This window comes from Adiantum capillus-veneris, chromosome 28, assembly GCF_014529385.1.
Source record: "Adiantum capillus-veneris isolate H3 chromosome 28, ASM1452938v2, whole genome shotgun sequence".
Classification (NCBI taxonomy): domain Eukaryota; kingdom Viridiplantae; phylum Streptophyta; class Polypodiopsida; order Polypodiales; family Pteridaceae; genus Adiantum; species Adiantum capillus-veneris.
Genome location: NC_140958.1, coordinates 47,904,870 through 47,921,514, shown reverse-complemented (window position 1 = coordinate 47,921,514; position 16,645 = coordinate 47,904,870). Strand labels below are relative to the sequence as shown.

At 42.8% G+C, this 16,645-nt stretch overlaps 1 protein-coding gene across 1 annotated transcript in view; it reads left to right on the top strand.

Moving 5' to 3' along the window:
• Window positions 1–444: 444 nt before the first annotated feature.
• LOC147420395 (phosphate transporter PHO1-like) overlaps window positions 445–16,645 on the top strand; it is a 47,250-nt gene continuing 31,049 nt past the window's right edge. The window contains exons 1-11 of the mRNA XM_086504521.1: window positions 445–450; window positions 742–1,024; window positions 1,474–1,828; window positions 4,200–4,248; window positions 4,365–4,436; window positions 4,629–4,758; window positions 5,002–5,137; window positions 5,324–5,573; window positions 8,097–8,201; window positions 8,407–8,451; window positions 8,531–8,686. Of these exons, the coding sequence (XP_086360647.1) occupies window positions 445–450; window positions 742–1,024; window positions 1,474–1,828; window positions 4,200–4,248; window positions 4,365–4,436; window positions 4,629–4,758; window positions 5,002–5,137; window positions 5,324–5,573; window positions 8,097–8,201; window positions 8,407–8,451; window positions 8,531–8,686 (1,587 nt within the window). The remainder of the gene's footprint in view (window positions 451–741; window positions 1,025–1,473; window positions 1,829–4,199; window positions 4,249–4,364; window positions 4,437–4,628; window positions 4,759–5,001; window positions 5,138–5,323; window positions 5,574–8,096; window positions 8,202–8,406; window positions 8,452–8,530; window positions 8,687–16,645) is intronic.

The following is a 16,645-nucleotide window of genomic DNA, read 5'->3' as shown; positions in this document are numbered from 1 at the left end:
TGATGCATTGACGTTGATTTATTATCTCTTCCAAATTGCTTTGGCAATTTGTACACAAAATATATACATTGAAATTGGCCAAAGTATCAAAGATCTTTGAATAGGTTGGATTTTGTGGCTATTAACATCTTCAAGTACTATGTTAGATCATCGATGTCCTTCTTTAAGAATTATCCTGGACCATCTGCTCAGTAGACCAAAGAATGAGACTTCAAAGCTCAAACTGACCATTGATTGATGAATTTGAGAAGGACAGTCTCCAAAAAATTTTGTTTGTTTGCCGGTGCATGTGTTCCATTCTATATGAGAAACAACCCTTGAGATATGGAGGGATTTTTTTGGCATCCAATTCAATGGGAATAGCCACCCTGGAGTTGCCATCTCCATTGTTATCAGAAATGTTAAAACAATTTCATGGGAGACTGTTGAAATTGAGGACTAACAATGCAGGTGAAGGCGGCTAGCCGCCTGTGCAAAAGACAATCAACTTGCAGATGCAGGTTAGCATTCATTGACAAACGGGAAAGAGGTGAGGCAGCAAGCACTAGGCAGGGAGGATCCATATAAGATGCTTAGGCTAAAGCACAAGCGAGGGAGGATTCGTGTACTGTCTTATTATATATTTTCTTTCCTGCATGCCCTAATTCTTGCTTGAAATACACGAGGGTTCTTACGTCTGTAATCTTGTGAAGATGCAATTTAATCTTTTGCATATGATTGTGACTTGCTTCTGTCAAATAGGTTAATTTACGGAATCCTCATGCTGATGAGGATGATCATGAAGAGTTGTATGAGACAGAATTGGTTATGAATCACTCTCATGTTGAGGTAGAAAATGAAAAGATCTTCTTCGCCAGGCTTGACGGGCAGCTTAACAAGGTGAATCAATTCTACAGGAAAAAGGAGCAAGAGTTTTATGAGAAGGCAGAGGAAATAAAAGAGCAGCTGGAAAAACTTGTTGCTGTGAGGAAGAAGTTAAAAGAGCAGCAAAATTATTCTGTTTCTGAGTCCTCATTTGAGAAAGGTCCGTGTTTCATTGTGGTTGTTCTCATTATAAACTTAACTGAGGCCGCATTGCACCACAAAAGAATGGTTTGCATTTCAATTTCAGATTCCAATTTACGACATCTTTGTATAGCAGAGGCTTGAGCTTCCCATCTCAGATATATGCAAATAAGACACCATCCCACTTTAGATGGTCTTATAACCAGTTTCATACTAGATAAACCTTGGTCATGCACATTGAAATTAGTTTTCGTATCAACATTACTGTAACGGAGTTTGTTATTTTTGTTTTACTTTTATATGGTGTCTGGCTAAGCATAATTTCTCTTTTGATTGCATTTTTTGCCTTTATTTGGTTTTTAATTTTTTGAACTTCTCAAAATTTGATTCAAGATTGTGTCCGTTGATTTAACTTGAAAACTTACATTTTTCTGTTCTCATGGAGGCAAAAACCTGGGATTCGTGCAGGCTCAGAGAATGGTAAGCCTGATCCAGCAATGGAGGACATAGAGTTGAGTCCAATATCAGAGAACGATGCATCTCTGGATGACTCCACTGGAGAACCCAATACATATGCAACCTCTACTGCACGCGATTTTGGGCTTACGATACCTCAAGACACCCCTTCCTTACTTTTTGGAGCACTAAAGCAGAAGGTTATGGATGACTTATCCAGTCATTCCGGCCAACCGACAGCAGGCGAGGGACTTCCAAGTAATACTTTCAACAGATTTGATCGAAGGAGGATACAGTATGCAGAAAGAACCTTGCGAGATGCATGCCAGGAGTTGTATCGAGGGCTTGGGTACTTAAGAAGATTCAGGTTGGGTTTTCTCACACTATGATGGTGCCAAATTAGGCTTCTCTCTAATACATCATTGCAACAGTTGAACACTTTCTAAGTTTGTCATTCCTCTATGGGTTTCAGCAGTAACATCTTCTCTAGCCTTGACTATGAGCAAGAATTCCCCTTCTGCAATTTATTTTTTTCACAGCATACCATCTTTAAGGTCACTCTTTGCGAATGTAGGTTCTAGTGATAGAAATATCTGGTACGGACAACCCTAAACTGAAACAGAATGAGGGGCTCTCAGTTAAGGTAGAATTAAAATTGAAGTTGCAAGTACTGCTTGTGGATGCTGCATTTTTTGAATCACGATGAGTCATGCTGCACACATCACCAGTCAAGAATAGGACAATGAATCTCAATGTCCTATTCTGTTGCATTTTTTGAATCACAATGAGTCATGATGCACACAAATCTCATGATGTTTATGCAGCTGTCACAATCTATAAAGTGCTTCATAAGAGCTTAATAGTGGGCTCTCTTTAAATGATTTTGAGTCATGATGCACACAAATCTCATGATGTTTATGCAGCTTTCATAACCTATGAAGTTTTAAACTAGCCACAAGTGCTTCATAAGAGCTTAATAGTGGGCTCTCTTTAAATGATTTTGTGTTAGATACTACCCAATAAAATCTTTATGACTGAGGCATTGGCTGAAAATGGTCTGTGCAAATTGTTTGTAAATAGCTATAGGTATAATTCCATTGCACACGCACATGCATGCGTACGTGCACATACAAATAGCTCACTAACACATTTGCTGCACTTGTGGGTGGTCGGACAAGGTTGACCGCTAGGGCAGCAGGTTTTTCTCACTCTTGGAGTCCTGTTGCACGCACGACAATTTCAGTTACAGACTCTGGGTCATGTGGTGCTGGAGAGCCATTGTTGTTCACTCAGGGATTACTTAGTGACATAGGAGGATTTATCGTATCTTCCCCTCGCCATCAGTCCTGTTTCTTTGAAATATGATATGATGGATCATCGTGCAGTTACTCTTCGTGCGATCCACGATTTCGTGACGTCATTGTAGGCTTATTGTTTGCATAGTTACAGGGAACGACCATTTTCAGGTCTCCATTCCAACTTCCCGTTCCAAATCCTCGTTCCATGTTTCTAACATGAGTATCCGTAACTGGAAATGGCATTTCATGCCCGTTCCCCGTTCTGATTTCCCATTCCTGGGAACTATAATTGTTTGGTCTGCTATGCGATTGGGATCGGGCTCTTAACTAAGGAGAGGTTGCTTCAAAGCTTGTTTTGAGACATAAGATCAGGCTGATGTATTGGTATATAGCCTTTTGGATGGGACCAGAGCATTTTGCTATTTCTACAAATGGAGACAGGGCATGGACCTATCTGGGTTGGGTATTGCTATGACAGTTAGATTACCAGGTCTTCTTCTAGAGATTTGGCCATACATTTCAGAGATTGGGAGGAGCCTGTGTGTTTTATGTGGTGAGGGTTAGACCTCTCCACTATCAGAGATATCCTTCACCCCTCTCTCGTGAAGGATCTGCCACGGTTCATCTCTCTTCCTACTATCCATGGGGGGCGATATGGGAGAGAGTCTTCTTCACTGGGCTTCCTGGCCATTTTTTTTTGCTTGTGGGACACCTGGTCATATGGCAGCAGCATGCACTCGCAGGAGACTACATGAACATGGAGAGCAGACAGAGGTGTGAGACAGGAGGCTCCAAGGGTGCCTTCTGATGTAGGCTGAGAGATCCAGAAGAAGAGGAGCAAAAAAAAGGAGATGCAGGAGATAGAGGCAGTTAGAGATGCCCCCAATTACTGGTTTACACACTAATGGGATTCCACCTCCTCAGGCACTCTCTTCTTTGGATGTTGTACCCCTTCTGGTGGCATGTTACCTGTCACCTCCCCTTTAAATAGTTCTGACAGAGTTCTTGTTGTGTTGAGGACACAACATGCGAAGGGTTTTAGACCTCTTGCATCCGATAGAGTTGTTTATGTTAGGTGATGTGAGAGGCTGAAAACAACGAGTGGCCTTGTTTTCTCATCGTTTATGTCAATTTTGTATATTTCCTCTGATGATTTTTGTACTTTGATCTTGGGGTATGTGCCCTAAAGATGTTAATCATCTGATCTTTCCCTGGTAAAAAAGAAAGGTATGGTTCCATTGGTCAAATGCTCCTTGCTTGGAAATTGTATCTATTGCCTGCATATAAGAGCATTCCAACATGCTGTAGCGAGTACAGCATTCCAAGACTATGCAACAGTTTTCCTCGTGTGCGAATAAAATTTGGTGTCAAATGCTCTCGTCTATTTTTGTATTTTTGAAATCAAGGGGGTGAACCGGTTATTTTGTCCTTGTTTTGCAGTACCCTAAATGCGACTGCTTTTGCTAAGATCCTGAAAAAATACGACAAGGTAATTTTTTGGGGGCCTGCATAATGAGGCAGACATAAATGTAATCACAACCTTCTATATATCCCACTTTGTCATGGCTTCAAATTTAGCTAATTAGTTTGTCATGTGCCACACAGAAAACCGGCAAAGATGCTTCGATTGTGTACATGAAAGTGGTGGAAAATGCGTATTTTCAATCTTCTGACAAGGTAATCTATAGTGTCAAATGAGGGCCCTTAGGTTTTCACTCTTCTACAAGGTAATCTACAATTTGCTATAATTTGAAGAGGGCTCACAGGTTTCTGTCTATTATACAAACTTCTATGCTTTTCTTTTCTATCAATTTGGAGCTTTTCTGATCAACAAATTTGTATTCGAACTTTTCTGAACATTGGAGCTAGGTCTTGAACATGATGGATGGTTTGGAAAAGAAGTTCACTGAAGTATTCACCAACGGCAACCACAAGAAATCCATGGCCTTGTTGAAGCCTGTACCAAAATCAGCTTCACACAAAGTGACCTTTTTTCTTGGTGAGGAGTCTGTACATGTGCTAGTTTTGGCCTATTGTTCTGATTCTTTGATAGTATCCTTAAATCAGGCTGATAAGGTGCTGAAGTAAGCTATCGTCATCTCTCTCGGCTGCTTAACGTTCATGTCACTATCCTCTTTTGCCTCTCTTTTTGAGACTATAACTAGTGCAGTTCCACGACATAATAAACCTTAATAATTATGTGTGTGCCCCTTACCATGTTGTCATTCTTTGATAAATGCAGGTCTATTCACAGGATGCACGTTCTCTTGTCTGGTGGCTTTCTTCGTGCTGCTTGATTTTAAATGGATTCGGAATAATGATGACACATCAGAAAATGCAATGAATCTGTACCTGCATGCAATATACCCTTTATTCAGGTTACTCGTCATGAGGATCTGACATCCTCATGAACAGCACAAAGAACACATCTTTCAGCATACAATCATCAAGGCATTTTACATTTGCAGGGAAAAAGCTCAAAGAATACATCTGCTGACCTGAGAAGCATGCCACACGTGGAATCTTTCTTGTACTAACTCCCAACTTGTGCTTTTGATTTACAGCATCTTGGCCTTGGTGCTGCTACACTTATGCTTATATGGCTGGAATCTGTACTCATGGCGAGAGAAACAAATTAATTATGCCTTCATTTTTGGGCTTACACCTGGAACGGAGATAAAGTATAGAGAACTCCTTTTGTTAGCGATGGGTCTTGCAACATTGGTCACAGCAACTCTGCTTGGCCATTTCATGATTTACACCATTGTGACATCGTCTTTTCAGACTGCTAGCATGCCTTTTTCAATTTTGATGGTATGTTACACATCAATTGGCACTCATACCCTTGGACTTGCTCATTGTTATGTAAGATTCTTTCGAACAAAAATGTAAAGAAAAAATCATTCTATTTGGAAGACCTGAAGGGTCCAAATTATTTAGCAGGTTTCTCTGCCCTTGATCTGCCCAGAATTATGTTCACCTACTCTCTCTTTTCCTGGCTTTATGGCTGGCAATGTAGGACTGTGGCCTTCAGCCATGTGTGTTGGATTGCGGCCTTCAGCATGTGTCGCTTATTTAGGCCAAAAGAAAAGAAATGTTATATTACCATCTTCAAAAGGCTAAAATGATCTAAGTTACAACCGGAGCAGATGACATACAATCATCTGAGATATTGCACAAAAGAAAACATGCTAGATCCTAAAAATCCCTGTATGAAAGGTAATGAAGCCGCTAGGCAGGTAGGACTTGTCAGATACTAGAGAGAGAAATCTGTCAAACTTGTCAGATGCTAGAGAGAGAAATCAACTTTGTTCTAGAGGGAGAAAATTATATTAGGGAGAACAGTGCAAATCAGCAGTCTCTAGAGAGGGAAGGAAGAATCTAGAGAGAGAAATTCATTGTGTGGGGCAATGGCTAAGTGTCGGGGTGCTTGCCCCCGTGTAGGTACAGTGACCGGCAGAGCCGGTCACGCTTGTTTTTGTGGAGGCAGCTCTTGTTCAGGGTTATGATCTGCTGCTCGCCCCTCGGAGACATGTGCAAGCGTGCAGATGAAGTGGTAGAGCACAGGCGTACTGTCGCCTAGGTGCTGGGTTCAATGCCGCGCCAGCTCCGTGTTGACCGTCATTTTGGTCAACTGGTAGTAGCCTGTCAGGGGTGACTGGAGACGGGCTGGGGTGCTGTTGCTACGATGGCAAGCACCCCGAAATCTAACCAACGCCATATTCTTGCTATTACTTGGAGATTGGCATGGGCCACTTCTCTAGGAAGAGAGTCTGTGATTGCTCGGACAAGCACATTGATCAATTGTCTCTTCGGTTTTGAGGTAGAAACTATAACCCTAAGACCTGTCACATACCACCCTCAAAAACCAAAGCTATCATCCTCGATCGCCGGTATTAATAAAGAGAATGAAAACCAAAAAATTGAATAAAAGTAAAATAACATACACATATCAACGAAATGTACATTGTATGCTCACATGCAATCTTATGTTGTGTGTTGTGGCAATGTCAATCATGGATTTTGTTAGCTACAGACCCATGTGCTTTTGACAATCTGTACTTTGCAAGTGTCTCACGCCCCTCTTAGTTGAAAGTATGCTGAAATGCTCTATGCCCATTAAGAAATGGGGCATAGAAAGTGTACACTTCACAACCTCACTGATCAGAGATTCCAAATTGATGCTCCTCTGATCACTCATCCGAAGGTAAATAGGAGTCACTGTTGTGAGCTTCTCTCATAGTAGATGGGAAGTATGCGACAGTCATATTATGGAAAAGATCAAATACAGATCATTTGTGTACATGTAAAAGCATTCTTGTACAACTGTATAAGGTCTACATGATCTGTCAAGTCTGCAGGATTCATCCACTGAGCGTCCATAGCAAGATAATCTTCAAGCTTCACCAAGTATCTACAAGCCATTTCCATGAGTTCAGCAATGTCAAGAAGTATGGCTAGTGAGACCACAATCAAAGCATCTTTTTTGAGCATGACACTTGGCGACCTATTGACGGGACAAGTGAGGTCACCTTGGGGAATTTGTGGGGGGACTCATAAATTTTTTGATTGATAAAGAATTGTCATGTGGGCACCAGGATTAGTGTCATCTCTAATGGGTGTCGATTTGCAAAAATCAAATTTCTCTTCATTGTATGTTATCCAATGCATGCATGAGAAATACATTCCTGTTCATTGGCAATCTCCTTGCCAACACAATCGTCCCTCAAAACTAAAAGGTCACCCGACTGTGTGACACTCAATCTGGGCCACCAAACTGTAATCTTGGAAGGTAGAGACCAATAAACAGACACCCTAATATCTTTGGTTGTATGTGACAAGAGTGTATCAGTGTGGAATATCCATAGATTGGAGCATGCTGACACTAAATATAACTCAAAAGTGTCATTCAAGCAATCCTAATAGAAGAGAATCTTGAAATCTAGGTTGGCAGAGAGTGTGGGCCAACATTGCATAGCTTTGTCCTTGAGAAAGGATGTAACTTGGAAAGGTATGGGCTCCCAATAAATCTGTGGGTGCGAAATATTACATCAAATTTCTGAAGGAGCTTGATAGCATTCTGGAAACCTTGGATGCCAGAAAAAGTAAAGATTTTGACAGTGGAACCACCATCCTGAAATGGTTTTGGAGCCTTTGGTGGTGAATGATAAAGCTACTTGGTTTCTATTGATTTGAGAATGTGGCCTCACATATTTATGATCTATCAGCTATTCAAAGTCTTTCAAGGCCATTGCTTTCAGCTGCCCTTTCCTTTGTTTCAAAAGTAGCAGTTTAAAGTTTGAAATGCTTTCTAATAAGATGTGTGATTATATACAGGTCTTCCTGCTGTTGCTTGTTTGTCCTCTCAGCATATGCTATCGATCAACTCGCTTCTTTGTCCTAACATGTCTCTGGCATATTGTTATGGCTCCATTTTACAAGGTAAATAAACATGTAGCTTTTACAAGGGGAATAAACATCTTAACATGCATGAGGACATAGTGTTCTGTGCAACTATGCCAAAATACCACAGCAGAGACTTTAATGAAGATTAGCCACCCGGACCCACATTGTTTCTTTCATCATGTCATTGCTAAGCAAGTGCATTCGTGAAGTAACAGCCTTTTTTATTTGCTAATGGCATCAGGTTGTAATGGTAGACTTTTTTCTCGCTGATCAATTGTCGAGTCAGGTAGATGTGTAGTCTTTTCAATGTTTATTCTCTTATTTACAAGAAGCCATTCTAAATGAAAGGCCTTTTTTTGGAGCAGGTGTACATGTTCAGGAATGTAGAATATGTTTTATGTTACAGTATTCTTGGTCATTTCAAAGAGGAGAACATTGATCTCTGCACATCCGACAACCTGCATTTTGTAATAGTTGCGTATGTGGTCTCTATGGTACCCTACTGGTGGCAGTTTGCGCAGGTAGGTCAAGAAAGTTGTTAAAAATTCATCTATGAAACAGTCACCAGGTCTTCAGGAGATTTAAGACTCAAAAGAGTTTCTATATATTTCATGCCATCATCTAAAAGCATAATTGAGAAACTGAAATGGAGCCCGGCACACAGCTGAATAGGTGAATAGGGTGCAGAGTCCATGTGTAGCTATGCCAAATGCATTGCTTCATCATGGGCGTATGCCAGCATTCAATTTGAATGTACCCTACCCCTTAAGAGTGTTGCATTACCTTTTGGCATAGATTGAATGAACCTACAAAGGTCTCTTGGCCTTGCTGTCTGTTTGTGAAATATAGGGAAGAGTCATTTTGGTATTCCATCTCTGTCCATAGTCTACCTAGGTAACCCAGCTAAAGTAACATAACGTTCTGCCACATCGGAGCATAAGAAACATAAGCTAGAGACACTATGGTTTGGTTTCCCAGCTTGTTTAGTTCGCTTCACTTGGCGCCGGGTGGGGCTGTCCGCCAGAGCTATGCACAGGGCAGTCGGGGTCACCTTAACGGCTCATTCTAAATATCGGACTCTCAAGGATGTGGCATCCTTGAGAGTTTGCCATGTGGCCACAAGGACAACCTGATTAGAAGGTGAGCAGGTCGAAAGTTGGTTCATTCACTGTGAGGTTCATTCACCAAAAGTGTTTAAACACACCTTAGGAATAAACACAGAGTCAAGTCTGCGCATCGTGTTTGAACCCTGGTGGTCACGCCCACAGGCGCTGTTCATTCCAGCAAGGTATAACACGCAGCGCTGAAAGCAACCCTTCAGATATTATATTTATTCAAATAATTGCGGGGGGGGGGGGGGGGGGGGCACTCTAACCGGGCGCACCGGTTGCCAGTTTTGCCACGTCCGCTCAGAGTCCGATAATTAGGCTGCGCCCACCTTAACCATATAACGACGAGCAGCCCAGCAGGGAGCCCGCCCCTTGTGGGCAGTTCTAGGCCACAGGCAGCCAGCCATACAATTGGGGGGGGGGGGGGGGGGGGGATCTGCGTTTTTTCAGGCCCCTCTCTAGTGATTTTGGTGGGAAGCCTCTTTGGCGTTTTCTATGGCAGGCAGGGGCAGCATGTAAGTGAAGTCTCTTGTCAGATGGTGGGCAGCAGGGCCTCTTCCCTTGCGGTCTTCTCCTCAAGGCAGCCGTCTAGGCTATGCGATCGTGCAATGACAGAGCACATTATATGAGATGGAGGCCAAGGAAAGTAGATATCCACCAATGACCTCCAAGGTAGGTTCCTTTTTGTACCGTTAGAGAGGGGGAATGAGGAACATAACACACATAGACACCCAATCTGCAAGCCCCTACTGCCCATGCCCATGCTCGTACCCAACCAATCCAGACTGCACACACCCAACCATAGAACATTGTCACTACCCATTACAAAAGAACTTGTATTCTTTTTCTATTAGTCTTAAATTTTATAGGTGTGTTTTTCTTTTTGCAAAACAGGATAGCTAGAATAGTGCACCTTAGTATGATCACCGATGAGTAGTCACAAGTTAAGGTGATGAACACTCCCACCGAGATAGCTTAAAACGACGCTTGTGACATGTAACTCATGCATATCATACTTGCACAAAGAAAGGATTGATGCCTTGGAGTGTGGGCTAGATCCGCCACAAATGACAGTTACATTCAATAAGATGGCATAATCATGAAAGATTGCTCATTGTGCATATGTGGGTTGAATGTTTTGAATACTTATATGTTTTTACAAGCATCTTGGATTTAATATGTTTTGAAGCTAGAATCGTGATCTACACGACAAGAGCTTTCATTTGATACCCATATTGATATTTCTTTTTGTGAACAGTTTTTCGAAGAAAGAAGATTCTATAAAGTTCTAGAAAATTCTAGGAGGAAACCTTGAATTTCAAAAAAGACCTTGAATTTCAAAGAAGGCCTTGAATTTCAACGGAGGCCTCAAATTTCAAAGGATTCTTTGAATTTCAAAGGAGATCACTCCACCTATAAATAAAGCCTCTTCCCCTCTCATGGCACCATCTCCTAGTTGCTGAATTTTCCTCTACCATTAGCGCAAGAAGCCCCCTTCACTACCATCACCATCTCTCTCTATATCTACTATTCCCTTATCTTCAAGAAGCCATTTCCCTCTCTCTCTCTCTCTAGGCACCAGTAGTCACTCGATTCACAATGTCTCGTGGCTGGATAGTTCAATCAAAAATCAATTGATCAAAATCTCTCTCTCTCTCTAGAAAGAGCTTACACTTGGGATCATCATATAAAAGCAGTCTTTGATTGCTCTTCGGCGTATAGTCGTCGCAAGAAAAGGGCATTTTTAGCCAAACTGGAGAAGGATTTATATCAGCTCTTCTTGAGTTAGGACTCACATGAGGCCTGGCGTTTATTTTACAAGCACTCACTGCCTCCGACAATTACTTCTCCTGAGATTTGGGGTCAATATGTAACATCATTATATATGGTATCTGGACAGCCTCCATTACCAGATCCGCTAGAGCCATGCCCTGCTACTAGTACTTTCTTTACTACGGAAATGGTGAAAAAAGCCATTGATAAGATGAAGATAAGAAGAGCATATGATCATGATGGTTTAGTAGCAGAACATCTGATCCATGCCAGGGATCTACTTTGTGAAGTCCTTGCTCGTCTGTTTAATTGGGTCATGTGTGAAGGATTACCTGAATCTTGGAAATTATCTACTATCATATCTATTTTCAAGTCAGGGGATCCTATGATACCCGGAAACTACCGTACCATTATGGTAGGTCACACATTGACCCGACTGTACGCATCCATTCTTGAACAAAAATTGAGTAGATGAGCAGAGAATGAGGGTATAAGGGCAACAAGACAAGCTGGATTCAAGAGGGGTTATTCCACTTTAGATCATATTCTTACGCTCAGAGCCATTATTGAGGAAGGAAGAGCAAGCGGGAGAAGGATGTATTGTTGCTTTGTGGATTTTCGGAAAGCTTTTGATACAGTACCAAGGGCCAGATTGATGCGCAGGATGCAAGAGTTAGGAGTCCCCAAAGAGATTATTTGGGGGATCATGGCCTTATACGGGTCAGTAACTGGTTATGTACGTACTCCAGAAGGGGATTCCGACATTGTTCATTCCACCGTTGGAGTAAAGCAGGGATGCCCACTGTCCCCTACTTTATTTGGTCTGTACATAGATGAGGTATCAGATTACATTGATAGAGAGGGTGAAAGAGGTGCTCAACTTGCAGGGCCATGGATCCCTTTGTTGTTGTATGCAGATAATATTGTATTGATAGCAGAATCACTAGATGGAATGCAGAGGCAGCTAGATGCATTACATAAATTCGCGGAGGACAGTGGACTGTCGGTAAACTTGGGTAAAACCAAAGTTATGGTGTTTAACACCACACCGCAGTGCGTTAGGAGATCGGCACCTACATTTGCATATGGCTAGGATACAGTAGAGTACACAAATGCATACACATACCTTGGTGTGGTATTTGTAGGACCGAAGTTTACTCTTAAGAAAGCAGCGGATGCTAGATTGTCCAGAGCCTCTGCGGCCTTGGGAGGGTTGGAGAGGATGTGTTCACAAGTGCAGTTTCAGGAACCACGAACAAAACTTTGGCTCTGTGATACTGTGGTGGCTTCGGCTATGCTTTATGGGGTCCAAATTTGGGGACCATCTGTGGATCAGGATAATTGGAAGTCAATGGAGAGACCTTTGGTATCTATGATTTCCCGAATGATTAGAGCCAAGGCCTCCGTACCACACGCGATTACCCGAGCGGAACTACCTGCCCCTCCGATAAAAATTGAAGCTCTTACCAGATCAGTGTCCTTTATACATGGTTTGTGGGATACAAATAATTGCCGATATACTAGACTGGCCCTCGAATCCTCTTGACAATTAGCAATGAAAGGGGATACATCATGCTGGTATGCGCAACTGTCCTCGTGGTTTCAAAGACACGGGTTCAGTGTGGAAAGACTACCCCCCTTCCAATACTCTCTTGAGGCTCCATCACTGGCAATTACACAAACGGAGATTAATAAAATCATCCATCAGGATCTTATATAGTTGGATACTAAGAGGACATGGGTAGACCCTACACAAGAATTGGGCACGAAGATGGCCGACTACAAAGAAAAATTCCTACAGCTATCTGAAGATGGATTTGTGATTCGCCCGAGCTACATGGATACCCACCTGTCTCATGGTTTGAGATGTGCTATTGGTCAGATTCGTACATCCTCACACCAGCTGGAAATTGAATTTGGCAGATTTAGGGGAATCCCACCTGAGAGCAGAATTTTCAAGTTATGCGGAATGGAGCCGGAGACAGAATTACACTACATATGCCATTGCACCGTATACTATGAGATACGTGGGCATTTCCATTGCCTATTTAAAGAAGGCTTTGGACCTCTAGATAGAGTCATGCAATACCAAGATCAAAGATGCTTAGGCTTGTACCTACTGGAACTACATCGGCATAGGGATAATCTAATGAGAAGACAAAGAGCACTACAGCCTCAGAGGGAGATCACAGATTTGTTCGGATTGAGAGAAGCAGGAGTGGAAGGAGAAGCAAGAGGCCAGCAGCCAGCACAAAGGAGTACCCACATTCATACCAAAGGCACCCTCATTGACAGGGCGATTGAGCTTAGGAAATCGAGACGACCACGACCGAGATGCAGAAGCACACTTCACCGGAGGAATCTTGGATAGTCACTGGAAGAGCACCAATGAGCGGTACCACTTGCTGAGTTTGCTCCGTGGCTAGCTCGGCTTCAATTTCTCCACCCTCTGCATCATAATCAAAGTGCATCTGCTTCAAGAATTCTAGATGGATGAAGTTCTTTGTAGCTCCAAGATCAAAGAAAATAAGGGCTTTCAAGCCGTTGACTTTGCCATATGCTCAACACAACTCATTTGTACTTTCAAGGTGCATGCCATAGATATCAGGGACTAGTCTAATAGCGGGTCTGGCTCTCTTAGTTGGAGGTGGCCCTGGGAATCATTCTGTCGTGGGAGAAGAAATTTTCTGTAAAGACGTCAAGGCTCACTCAAGAAATGTAGTGAATGTATTCCCTGTTTGAAAACATTCAAAGCATTGGCCTTCTTGTAAAAGGGTTTCTCGTTGACACCGTGTCACACGAGGCCTTACAGGTTGGGTTTCAGGAGACTCCCGAGAATTTGCTTGTTGTTGTCGAGAGTTTTGGTTGGTGGCCGGAGTTGGTTCTGTGGTAAACTCCAACTTTCCCTTCATCAGTTTGTAGCGGACTGCGGCATGGTCCATCATCTCTTGCATCGTGAGACTTGCTTGGGTAGACAATATTCTTGCAACGATGATGGTAGTCCAATGGTGTATCTCTCACACTGATCCGCCAAGGAAATGAACTTAAAGGACACAAGAAGGTAAACATCAAGAAACCTTTGGTTATAATCGTCTATGGTCTCTGTGGCAAGCATTTTCAAGTTTTCCCATTCTGCCAATATCTGGACTTCAAAGAGAAGAATTCATATAGCTGCTTGCAAATATTTTCTCGAAAGCTTTCCAGGCCCTTGGAGCATGCGGTTGCTTTGCGATTGAACTCCACAATTGCATGGCATTATCTTTAATAAATCCCGCTTCTTGAGAAATCTTGGATTCTTCTGTGTAGTTCTCCAAAGCATAGATGTTGTCAAATCACTGGAATTGCAATGCTTTCTTCCGATCTTTCATCCCGGAAAAAGGTGAAAAATTTGATTGTCAAGCCGCCATCCTTGAAATCTTTCTGTTGTTTAGGCGCGTGTCCCGGGTATGGATAATAAGGGTATCGATACGGGCTCCAACCATTGTAACCTGGTGGCGGTGGTGGTGGGGGAGGTGGGGGCAACGGCGGTGGAAAAGCCGGTTGAACTGGATCAGGGTTAGATGGTTGCACCATATTCCTGAAGACTCCCCCAATCGGAACAGATGGTTGGGATGGTTTTCGGTTGTAAGCTCTTGTACTTTCTGGAGCCAGAGGAGAAGGTACCACGTAGGGTATCAGAGAGGGTAACATGTAGTTTAGAAACTGTTTAAAACTTTGCAACATCGGGAGATTATGCTGAGGATGTTGCGGCAGAATGTTGCGAAGCTCGTTCAGAAGAAACTGCAAGTATTCTACTGAATCCATGAACACCATGTCTTGGGTTCCCAATGGCTTATGCCCTGTAAGACAGAGCGATGAAGACAGGAGCCTGCCCGATGCGCAATGAAGTCATGGTCGGAGTGCCTAATAAGTCTGGGGTCGGGACACCGGGATTCTTCGATAAAATTTCTTGGAAATCTTGGAAGCGCCATCTTTCTCCGTCTCCTCACTGGTAGGACCGGAATGCTTTCAGAAAATCACACGCCTTAAGCTCTGATACCAGTGTCATGTGTGCCGGCACCATGTGCCAAAAGAAAAGAACAGACTGAACAACTTTAAGCACTTCAAATAACAACTAAACTGAAAGAGATGTACGACACACAAGACGGGGAGTGATGTAGTTCCACCTCGAGATAGAGCACTAGCCCCAAACCTTGGCGCCCCTTTCGGTATTTCTTTATATTTCTTGGACTTAGTACAATGCTGGTATTCACGCCTTGCACCTTCACCAAGAAGCGTGCTAGAGACTGAGCCCTCTGCACATATTTAAAGGCCCTTGGTCTATGAAAAGCATCAAACTCAAAAGCATCTGGCCCAAAAACTGACGCCCAAAATCAACCAGCGCGTTTTGTGGAAATCGGTACAGCTTCCACTTCAGCAGTGTTAGTGCGTTTTACAGAAATCCGTACAACTTCCACTTCATCACTGTCAGCACAAAATTCGAGACTTTTTTACAGTCCTGCCACGTCATCACATGATTGCGCATCAGATTGGGTGTGTGTGAGTGTGGTCCTGCTTTATTTTAATGCCTTTAGGTCCCCTGTGCCCCATCGGACGGGTCCCATAAGTTGGTGAGAACTCTTCTTTAAAATAGGCCACTCGGGAAGACTTTGCAAGTTGATGTGAACTTCTTCTGCTTTTGAGAATTTAGGCCTCTCAGTTGGGATCTGCAGGTTGGCTCCTTACTCAGTGGCTTGACACGTCAGCAATTTGTGACACTAGACCATAGAAAGTAGATGAAGTATATGATGACTAGAACAAACCACATATATACAATCATAAAGAGCCACCAATGGCTAGCAAAATATCTATGGTAGTCCAACTACTGTTATCTTTGAATGGTGGTGGTTGTGTGTCTACCACGTGTCACTGCCCAAGCGACAGTTTCCCCAGTGTGAGCCCAAGACCAACTGTAATTTCTAGTCCAATGCAATTGACATTGTAGCCTACTACAAACAGCAAAAGCAATAGCAGTCTTCTATGCTAGGGGTCTATCAATCACGACATGTCACATCTATGCCGGCCAACCCACGAGCACTTGTATATGCAGCTTGTTATCAGGATGGAGAGCCTCTCTCTCTCTCTCTCTCTCTCTCAAATGTCCTATCTCTTGCTACCTTTGTGATCTCTCTTCTCCATCGTTTACATGTATGTGTATACGGCATTGTCAATTTTCTCTTGTGACATAGGTTTCTATTGGAGTTGAGCCAGATCGGAGTTGAGGTGTCCACCAGAATGGAGGCCAGACCCATGTCATCACTGTAGATTTTGCTGCTTATTCTAACGCAGTCACTAGGCAGCTTAGTAGCCCCCAAAATGTCAAAGAGAAAATAGTTGACTCTAGTCTCAATTTATGCTGATCTGTGGAAGTAGAGTGAAGTGGCTTCCCCCTTTTGCAACATAGACTACACCGTGGAACGATGCTGGCAACCAAACCAAAAGCCTCAAGGTAACGCTCTAACAATGGAGGAGTATTTGCCAAGTCCTCCTTCATCCACTTCACATCGATAGTAGGGTAGTTCTTGACAAAGTATTTCGGGGCGAGCTTTCCATTCACTT